The 10,413-nt window shown below is 54.1% G+C and overlaps 1 protein-coding gene across 7 annotated transcripts in view; it reads left to right on the top strand.

Moving 5' to 3' along the window:
* Nucleotides 1-1,189: 1,189 nt before the first annotated feature.
* The window catches only part of PCBP3 (poly(rC) binding protein 3), a 51,211-nt gene continuing 41,987 nt past the window's right edge, over nucleotides 1,190-10,413 (top strand). For all 7 annotated transcript variants that reach the window (XM_050899638.1, XM_050899637.1, XM_050899644.1 and 4 more), the window contains exons 1-2: nucleotides 1,190-1,219; nucleotides 2,493-2,598. In XM_050899638.1, coding sequence (XP_050755595.1) covers nucleotides 2,533-2,598 — 66 coding nt within the window. In that variant the 5' untranslated portion in view covers nucleotides 1,190-1,219; nucleotides 2,493-2,532. The remainder of the gene's footprint in view (nucleotides 1,220-2,492; nucleotides 2,599-10,413) is intronic.

The raw sequence follows: 10,413 nt of genomic DNA, 5'->3' as shown, positions 1-10,413 counted from the left end.
GGCCATGGTGGTGCTGCCGGATGGCTGCGCCCGGCAGAGGTCTTCTGGAAACAGCCCCACAGGAGATGTCGGGGGATGCTTACAGCAGCCGTGGTCAAGACATGCTTTGCAGTCCTGAGGCTTCTGCTTGGAGGCAGCTTTTGGATTGCTTGAGGTGCACTCATACCCGTCCTGGAACTGAGGTTGCCCCCAGCACGGCACCAGCCCTCTGGGAAACGCAGGAGTGTCCGTACCTGGAGGTGACCTGCACCTTAATCGCAGAGAACACGAGTTAGGTGGCTAGACAAGCGTGCAGCTCCTCTGCATGGTTTGACTGACCCACTCCTGTGCATCTCAGGGGGCTGCAAGACACAGAAATAGCAGTTTTTGAGACCGGCTTACAACTCTATCTGCACCAAACATAAAGAGGAAAAAGCTGTGCTGGGAGCAGGAGTTTCGGTGCGTGGGTGTGCACATGGTGCACAGTGCAAGACCACGGGGTCATGGTTGGGATCTTACCGTGCAGCATGTCAGTGTAAGGGTGGAACGGTTGTAACATAACAAGAAGCAGAGCTGCTGGGAGACGGACCAGTATTTGATTAAGAAAACTGCTGGCAAATTCTTTAATGATGCGTGTCCTGAATGCTAAGCCTTGTCTTGGGATAAACTCAAACCTATGACCTGGAAGACAAATAAAAGTTTCTTTCCTCGTGAATACGCGGGCTGCGTTGCTGTGGGTCGCTGCTCTGCGCCCGCGTGGGCAGCGGGGAGGCAGGATGTGCCCGTGGGGCTGGGGCGGAGGGGCTTGCGCCTGCACTGGCGCTGGGGAGAAGGCGGGGGGTTTCCTTGCAACCCCTTGTCCTTCCAGCATCCTGAATCCTTGTCTGAGCCCCCTTGTTCAGGTGTATTTTGATGAAGCTGGTGGGGTTTTTCCTTCTTTTTCTGAATACTGGAATCAGCGACCAGAAGTTTGTGCTGATTGGCATAAAAAAATTACCAAGGATTCCTCTGCTGAGGGCTGTTTTGCCCCTGTGCTTCCCAGTTCCCCAGGTTGCCCTCGGCCACGGCAGCAATGCTGGGAGGATGCTCTTGCGGGTTCCCCTGGTGGGGGGGCTGACCGGGCACCCCAGGGTGCTGAGATGTCACGCTGTCTTCCAGGTCCTCCCCTGCCGCCTCCGCTGCTGACCCCCGGCCCTCTGCCCCACGGGATCCCCGACCTGCCCCCGCTGCTCCTCCAACGGTGAGTTGCAGTTTGGGTTTTCCATCCTTTCCAATTTTTGGGGGTAATTTGGATTTGTTGGTTTTTTTTTTTTTCTTTTGTTCCCTCTCTGTTTCTTGAGAGTCCATGGGGAAGGATGTTACGATTATGACAGTGGGATTTAAAATTTATTTTGCTTGTGTAGGCTCAGTGGAGAGTAGTGAAGTTCCTCAGGGTCCGTCCTGGGACCTGTCCTGCTTGCAGGTGACACCAGCTGGGGATGCAGTCGCTACCTTGGAGGACATGGCTGCCGTTCAGAGAGACACATAGGGTATTATGGGGAAAAAACATTAATCTGAGGACAGTTGGTCGCTGAGAGAGGCTGTGTCATCTCCATCCTTGGAGGTTTTCAAGCCCCAAAGGGAGAAAGCCCTGGGCAACCTGCTCTGATCTTAGTGCTGACGCTGCTGTGAGCAGCAGGCGGGACAGAAGACTTGACCTCGGAGGGTCCATGGGCTCCCCTCCCACTAACGGGCTCCTTCCTACGGCAGCGGCATCAGCCCCTCGTGCCCAGGTCGCTGAAGACGAGCACGGTGGTTGCTGAGTCACCGGGAAGAGGAAGGTTTTGCCTTACAACACACGAGCTGCCCCGGCACGTCAAGAGCAGCGCTAGGTCCAAGCAATGAGTGGGGCCTGCAGCTCACCCACCCCACTGCCTAAAGAATATTTTGGGCGATGGAGAGGTTTTTCTGCCCTCTGGCACTCAGCTTATTAACGGCTCAGGCTGCCCGATTGATTTTATTGACGGGTAATGCACGCCCCAGTTAACTTATTGGGAGCAGCAGCAAAAATAAAGCAATAAAAATAACCCGGCGCCCATGTCACTGAAACGTGCTGGATTATTTCCATTGTGGTTTGATTTCTGGATGAAGCTGACCCCTGGCTCGTGCTCCACGCCGTGGGGGCAGTTCCCGCAGCCGGACCGCTGGGCTGTGCTCACCTGGGGGGGGTCTTGCGGGGGTCATGTCCTGGGGACCCCCTCCTCCACAGCCCGGCTCTTTGGGTGACTTCCCTTGGTTGATGGATGCTGGGGCAGGACCTGCCCAAACCTGCTCTGAACGCAGAGAAAAATATAGGCAGGGCTTTGCTGCCTGCCCCATAAACAACCTGGAGGTGATGCTCCCGATCATTTTGTCCCCCCCAACCCAAACCACGTTTTATTTCTCTCTGAAATACGCTTTTCCTGGACGGTAAACAGCCGTCGCGTGTCCTTCCTCTGCGCTGTGCCTAACCTCTGCCTTGTCCTGGTCTGCAGGCTCGTGCCGCGGACCGCCGGTTTCCGCCCTGCGCTCAGCATGCCCTTTTCTGGTGCAACCGGACCCTCCGAGGAATCGCTCTGGAGCTCGAGGCCAGCCTGCAGGGTAAGGTAAGGCGAGCTCAGTCCCTTTCCAAATCCTGGAGGGTCTTCGCAGCTGCACCGCGGTCTCCCTTAGGCTATAAAACACCTGCAGGGAGGACGTGGTTGGGGTCTGCAGAGAGAGGTACCGCTGCACCGCAGGGACCCCGCTCCCCGCGTGAGGGGCAATGCTGCGGCGTGGGCAAAAAAGGGAAGGGGGTTTTGCTCCCTGCACGGTGCAATCCTGCTAACAGGGCTTCTATGAGAGGTGTGTTTTGCTGCTGGGGCCTCTCTCTGCCAAGGGGCCGGCGCGGTCGTGCATCCGTGCAGGTCTCCTGTCCTGCCGCCTCTGCCCTCCTTGCCCTCGGCCGCCTGCTTTCCGCCACGTTGGTCACAGGGGTCCATTAAAACCAGCTAAAGAGCTAAGCTGGGAAGTGCATAGACGGAGTCATTTTCATCAGCCACTCTGCTTTTGTTACTAAAATAGATCTGCTTTGGCCTGGGGCCATCGTGTTGTCCCAGGCATTGACTATCGCAAATGGACGGCGGGGCAACATTTTCCATTAGTGAAGAGCAGGACACGTGTCTCCGAGTGAGAAAACAGCTCCGTAAAGCAGAAATGTTGTAGCGACAGACAAATCCACCTCTCTTCTCTCCCTTTCCTTTTAAAAGTGTCGCTAATCCCTGTTTTCTGCACGTAAAACCCTGGGAGAGACCAGCCAGAGCAACACCCTGTGCCTGCAATAAGATGGTGCGTTTTGGATAAGGGGATGGAGGTTTCTCAGAGGAGCTGCAGGTGACCCAGTAAGGTGCAGCAAGGGTAGAACTTGCCCAAAAACCTGCGAGGAGGCTTGTCCATGGTCACTGGTGACGTTGTGGGTACCGGTTATGGCTGGTCTTGAGCGTGCATCATCTGAGGTCTCTGCCGTCACCATCTGCGGCTCCTGTGCGCTATGGGCAGCCTCTTACAAACATCCATCTGTAGAGGGGTTTTTGGTGGGGTGGAGGGTGGCTTTCTCTTTCCTGCTGGTAGCCTGGAGGCCTCGAGCTGAAGGAAGGGTGCACTTGGGAGCGCATCCCTGGAGGGCCCTGCCTCTTCCCCGCTGGCTGGCATCTCCCTGAGCACGGCAGGTCTTGGGGAAGGGATCCCCGTCGCCAACCCCAGGAAAACCAGGATGTGCCCTTGCTGGGGGAGCTGAGCATCCAGCCTGGGACCAAGTCCCCAAACTGTCCTCCCACAAGCGCTTATAACCCCAATCTGTCCAGCATGGGCGGTTTATTCTCTGGCCCGTAGTGAAGACACTTTTCTGCAATAAGTGGTTATTAAAGCATCATTTGGATGAACATCACGGCATCCCACAGGTCCCACCTCCCTCCAGGAAGGTCTCCGACCTCATTTTTCTGCCTTCCCATGCTGCCTGCCCAACATCCCATCCCTTCTCCCAGGCCTGTGCCCCGGCCCCTCTCCCACATCCGCAGGCAGGAGAGGAGCCTGGTGCCCGGCTCTGTGCAAGCCAGCAGCTTTTGGCTCAAAACGCAAAGCAAGGTGTCGTTTTCATTTTAAATGCTAAGTCCTCTTCAAGGCCGTGTCTTGGACCTCTTGCCCCACGGGCCTTCATCCTTTGAACTCAGAGCTGATCCTGTGCGTGTAGTACCATGACTGTTTTGTAGAAAAACTACAGGTGCGAGGGATGCCTGGAAGCGGACTCCGTTTTTGGAGACCACTCGGCACTGGGAAACTGCTGCTGCTCCATCTCGCCTCCAGGCAATGCGACGAGCGGTCGCTGCTGATGCTGGGGGCCGGGGATGCTGTGGGTTAGCAAGGTGCTCTCCTGGGAAGCATCCATGCCGGCAAGGGGAAAAGGCTGCGACACAAGGCTGCGGGGTGGTGGTGGGGACGTGCCTGCCAGTGGCAAACGATTTCCCAGTTTGACCCTTCTGCTTAATCTGAACTTGAAGGTGAACGAGCAAAGCTAGCGGCATCGATCCGGGATGCGGCTGATGAGCGCCATGCCCTGCGGAGAGCTCGGCCCCCAGCGTCAGGTCCCTTTCTCACCGGTTTTTTTTCCCGCCTCCCCTTCACGCCTTTCCAAAGCGATCAGTCAGAGCCGGGCCCGGCATGGCACCCCATGCCGCCGACCTTGCTGGGGGCCAGGGGGACGCCATATAGGCGCCGGCAGAGAGCTGCCCCGCTGTTTGATGGGCTTCTCCCAGCCGCGGCCGCCTCTCCGCCGCCGGTAAGCCTGGCGTCTGCCTGCCATCAGCTCGGGGGTGCAGGGAGGCAGGCACTAAAGGCAAAGGTGTTGGTACTGATAAACCCATGCCGTGTGCCAGGAGGCACGTTTCTCGTAGGTAACGAAGTTGTCTGCCGAGCCGCACGCTGCTTCTCCTGACTCAAGGGGTCTGACGTCTTAACAAGCAGCGACGCGTTGATGGTGTGTAATTCGGACTCAGCTTGCAGGGCAGAATGTACCTTGAAGCATCTCCGCGCTGCTCTTAAGTCTTTAGATAAAATGACATCCGAACTGGCAAATTGTATTTCTTTGACCCATTGGGACAGAAAACCTGAGCGTAGGCTGGAAACCTAGAACTTGCCTTGGCTAATATGTAGAACGGTTGGTTTTGGGGAAAGAAAGATGATGCGCCTTCCCTCAACATCTTCCGTGCTTTAGCCACAGATTTTCTGCAGCTGAAAATAACAAACCATTTTAATCTAAGTATTGCTTGTTCTGATCTTTTAATCCAGCTTGCTTTCTATCGACAGAGCGGCCTAAAATTATTTCTCCGCCTGCCTCTCTATTATATAATTATTCAGAAGATTACTTGGGAGACAGATTTAGCTGGGCATCGCTGGGCAAGGATGAGGGGGCTGCGAACGGGGAGCTGCGGGGCTGGAAGGTGGGGGGCTTCTTCTCTCCCTTTGCACAACTGGCCATCGCAAAACGTGGGAGGGGAAAGCAGCGAGCTGAGCGCTTTTGGCTGTGTCCACAGTTTGCATTTGAGTATGGCAAGTTTCTCCCCCGGCTTGTATTTGTTGGACTAAAATGCCCCATCGTCTGGCTGGTGGCGGGAGAAGCGTGACCCTCCGAGCCAGAGAGGGTTTCAGGTGAAACCCTGCACTTCTCTACACCGTTTGGGGTGTTTTATGACTGTACTTCTGTCTTTGATAACAGCGTGGTGAGACAGTCCGGCCTCGGGAAGGACCTGGAAATAGGGACTGTGCTCCTGATGCTTTCCCATCCCTGTGCAGAGCTGTGTCGGGGGGAACAGCCGCAAGGAAGAACCAGCAGCCGGGCTGAGAGCCGGGTTGGGACGTGGTGGTGATGCTAAGAAGGCACGGAGGTGGCCAGAGCTGTGCTTTTTCACCAAAGCCCAAGCTCAGTTGGTTCTTCGAGGAGCCTTAGGTGTTACCCTTAGATAAGAAGGGCTCGAGCCCTTGGATGATAGGATGGCTGGGTACAGCTCTGTAACATCACTGAAATTCAAGGGCAGATGCCAGAGGTAGATTCACTTGGGGCTTTCCATGGGCAGGGGTGATGAACAGGCGTATCGCTGGCACGACAAGGTGGCACAGCCGAGGGGTTTGCCAGGTGGAGGCTCAGGTTGCCAGAACAATGCAGCTTCTGACTGGCGCGACCCATGGGCTTGAGCTTTGACAGGAGAAACAAGAGGATGTCTTGGGCTCCCAAAAATTCCTTTTCCCTTCCCCAAACCGAGTGTCCTGACACTGATGGGCTGGGACCTGCGGTTACCGAGGGAAGGCCAGGAGCTGCTCGGCCTGTGGACCATGGCTGGCTGGGATGTGGTGGCTCAGAGCTGCTGTCCCCTAGGAAACACAGAGCTGGCGCACCCCCAGCACCACTCCAAGTCAGATGCTGGGAGCTGTGGCTTGTCTTGCCTTGCTCCACGGGGCCTCGGGGACCCTTCTGGGGCAGAACATCCCCAGAATTGTGCTGCTTTTTAGGTTTGGCGAGTGTCTGTGGGGGGGGGATGCTTTGAAATGCCCTTTGAGCCTGGCGTGGCCATGCGGTGGTGGGAGAAGGCGATGCCCACCCGGAGCGTGCCATGCTCCCTCCACTGCCCTTGGTCCTTCTTCCAAGAAAGCTGTTTCAGCAGGCCCTCTGCCTCCAAAGCAGGAGACTCGTCATCTCTTGGAGCAGTTGGTGCAACCACCGTGCATTAGCCGGGAGGGCAGCGGAGGACGGGATCAGCCTGGGAGGGGTCAAGAGCAACGTGGGGGCACAAGATAATATTTTTTTGGTGATGGAGCAGTTCTAGCACATCCCTTTCCTCCCAGGCTCAGGGAGCCAGCTGAGCTCTGGGGACTGCAGTCAGGGCTTCAGCCTGGTCCTTCCCTGTGCTGCTGCTGCCTCTGAGATGGAGGGTTTAGCACAGCCCATCGCCAGCAGCCGAATGTGCGTTGCTGTAAGCCCTCCTCTCCCTCCCGGAGGCTCCGTCCCTGGAGCGGGCGGGCAGGCACCGTTCTGCCTGTACCCTGGTAAAGCATCTCCAAATTTCCCCCTGCGCACGGGCAGCGCCCCGGTGCTTGTCTCATACCCGAGCTCCTTTCTCCTTTATGTTGAAAGCGTTGGCTGGTTCGCCCTCATCGCCTCGAGGCAACCCAATTTGCTCAGTGGCCTTTAAAAAAAGAAAAAAAAAAAAAGAAAAAAAAAAAATCAAAGCCCACTGACATGACAAGAACATCAGCAGTGGGTGCATCCCCCTTGCCAGCAAACCAAGGGATTTGGGAGAAAATAGGTCACGTGCTCTTCATCTCGTGCCACGTGGTGGACCTCCCAGGGCCAATGAGGTTCAGAGCCCTCTGCGCCGTACGGCGAAAAAAATCGCTGGGATTTTTTCCCCCCCGTAGCATTTTTCATCCTTTCCAAACGTGAAGAGACTGGCCATCTGTCCGGACCCCCCTCACACCAAATCGGCACTATAAAGCAGCTCTTTGGGGAAGGTAAGAAGATTTAAGAGATTGTGTTGGTGGAAGACCACCTGCCGCGTGCAACTTTTCCTACTGATGAAAATCAGGGAAGAATCATGAAATGGGTCGGGGCTGGGGCTCCAGTATGGGTTAGAAGAGCTTTGGATGCTTAAGAGCTGTCTTAAGTGAATCTCTTGTAGAGGAAATTTAAGTTTGTGTCGGAGGGAGGTGGGATTATGGGAGAAATAGGTGCGCGAGCAAGGGGGTTAGCTGAAGTTAACGGCTGCTCCTCAAGTCTCTCCTATAAGATCTTTGCAAAATATTTTTGCAAAATCGTTTTGCAAAATGTTTTTGGAAATCTGTTTTGCAAAATTGTCGGTCTCTGTTATAGCGTGTGCTTTATTTTGATAAAATTCAATTTTACCTGTGTCTTGCGGCTAATGCCAAAGATTGTATCCCTGGGTAGGGAAGCGTCCGTCTCTGCGTTAACCAGAATATTCAGCCATTCCTAATTTGCGTGATTTACAGTGCAGGCTTTGGACAGTGTCGTTCATGTATGCGCTCGGGTGGCAATAGCACGAATCAAATTGCCTTAAAGAAATTGATACTAAAATAACATAGATGTTAATCACGTCTTAGTCTGGCAACGTAATAAAACCCCCAACCCTGTTTGATTTAATTTTTACCTCTTGGTTCTATTTCCATTAATTTTTGTTTACCTTGTGCCAGGGAAATTTGATTTAGAAAGAAGAATACCTTTTATTATGAGGCTCGCTTTGTTTTCTTTTCAGTTTGCCTTCAGATAGCCATTTTACTCAGGGTGGCTAAATTCTTTCTGATACCGTCATGTTTCTGTTGCATTTTCTTTGGTTAGACCGTTGCTTTATAAGTAGAAAAGTGAAATATCAGTTGCAAAGGTTATAGAGGACTTAAATGCTGTTGAAACCAATCCCAAAATATCATCTCCTTATTATAAAGGAAAAATGTTCTCAGACATATTTTTCTTGTAATCTGAGTTTTCTGGGATAATGTAATTTTAATGTGAACCATAGTACCAAATCTTATTTTATTAGTCAGAAGTCACGTCAGCTTAAAAATAAACCAGAAACGGTGGATCAAGGGCGTTGTGTTTAAGTTTCCATAAAATGATTGACCTTTGTTTTGACAGATGCAAAGACAGATGCTAGCCTGCATTTTGATACAGGAACCAAACCCTGAAAAACGACAGTTTTTCCTACTATCTGGGGTTTTGCTTTTAACACAGAATTCCAAAATAATTCAGTAATATTTCTGAAGCTCTTAATCTCAGACATTCCCCCTCTTTTCTGGATTAATCATTTTTAGTGTTCTCAGCTACAAAAGCAAATTTGAAATTCTTTCTTCCTGAGAAATAGCTGTAAAAAATGTTCTTTTAATCTTGCTGAATTAAGAGGACGTTTCTTTCTGAAGAAAGCCGATCATTTCGGGGTGGGGAAAAAAGGCTACTGATCAAGACCAAGGGAAAAAAAAAAACCTCTTTAAGTGGTTTCAACATTATCTTAACGTTCATATTGCAATAGGTGCAAATTCTGCCTTCAAAATGCATTAGGGAAGCTGTGGGATTTTAGGGCATAGGATCAGAAAATACGAATGCTGTCAGAATCGGTGGTGTGGGTTGAGCAGAACAAACCACCTCCGCGGTGGCCAGCACCGATTTGAGGTGGAAGCGGAGGGGACCTGGGCGCCTGGCACGGGGAGATGCTCGCCCCCTTGCAGGATGCTCTTCTGGGTAACTACCAACGACGCTTTTACCCTCCCTGGTTTGCTGGTCCCAGGGCCGCTTTTCTCAGGCGGTGATTATTTTTTTCCTCCAGGTCAGACACCCGCTTGGAAAATGGGCGTTTGCAGTGCAGCAAGCGGAGCGGGCACCTTGCTGGTGGCATGCTGCTGGCCAGCATGGCTCCCTGCGGCAGAGGGGCTCATGCCCGGCACACGGGGACGAGCTCGATCCCGCCGGCGGCGGAGCGCTCGCAGCCCCGGCTCTGATCTGTAGCGAAACAACGTGTCTGCTTTTGGCGAAGGAGAGGGTGCTTTCCCGGCCTTGGGACATGCTGCGCAGGGTGGCACCTCTGGCATCGAGCCCCGCCGTTCCTGTAGCGCGAGGGTGGGTGGCAGCATGCGTGGCTTGAGTTTTCCAGGCCTCTGCAGCTGCTTTTCGGCCAGCTGAAATGGGAAGTGAATTTAAATGCTTCCCCGATGGGTGAGGGCTGTCCCCATCCCTGTAGTGAGCTTTTTTCAGCTTCTTGCTGAACGCATCCATCCTGGTGCTGCGATTGCGCTCACACACACATCTGGTTTAATTTCCTTACTTTATTTAGGCTTTGCTAAATGAGCTGGTAGCGGGCAGCGGGTGCCAGCGCAGGGCACCCCACTGATGCTAGGCCTGCTCCACCCCACGGATGCACCATCCACCGGAGCTGCCGGGGTACCACCCGTGGCAGAGGCAGGTCGGGGTGTCGGTGGCGCATCTCGCCCTGGATTTCGGCAGGGACCCGCAGCCCCGCGGGGATGGGACCGCTGCAGCGGCTGTGCCCTCGCAGCTAGGGCCAGGTTTGGGGACAGGGGTGGTCGTGGCCCCTTCCCCAGCAGCCCCAGTTCCCAGCTGAGCAAATTCACCGATTCTCTCGCTGGTGCGTTTTGCTCAGTGTTTAGACCCGAGGTTACAGAGGACCTACCACGGGGGGAAGGAGAGAGGAGAAGGCGGCTCTCCTTGATTTTAATCGGGGTTGAGGTTTAGCTGAAGTGAAAACAGATCGGGAGTGACAGTTTTGGAGCCTGCTGTCAGGGTCTGAGCGCGGCGCGGCGGCGATCCACCCCCGGCCGCCGAGGGCCCCCATCCTCATCCTCGGCGGCCGAACCCGGGGAGAGCCG

This window comes from Gymnogyps californianus, chromosome 7 (genome assembly GCF_018139145.2).
Source record: "Gymnogyps californianus isolate 813 chromosome 7, ASM1813914v2, whole genome shotgun sequence".
NCBI classification, from domain to species: domain Eukaryota; kingdom Metazoa; phylum Chordata; class Aves; order Accipitriformes; family Cathartidae; genus Gymnogyps; species Gymnogyps californianus.
The sequence above is the reverse complement of the archived record's forward strand: the minus strand, read 5'-3'. Positions and strand labels throughout refer to the sequence as shown.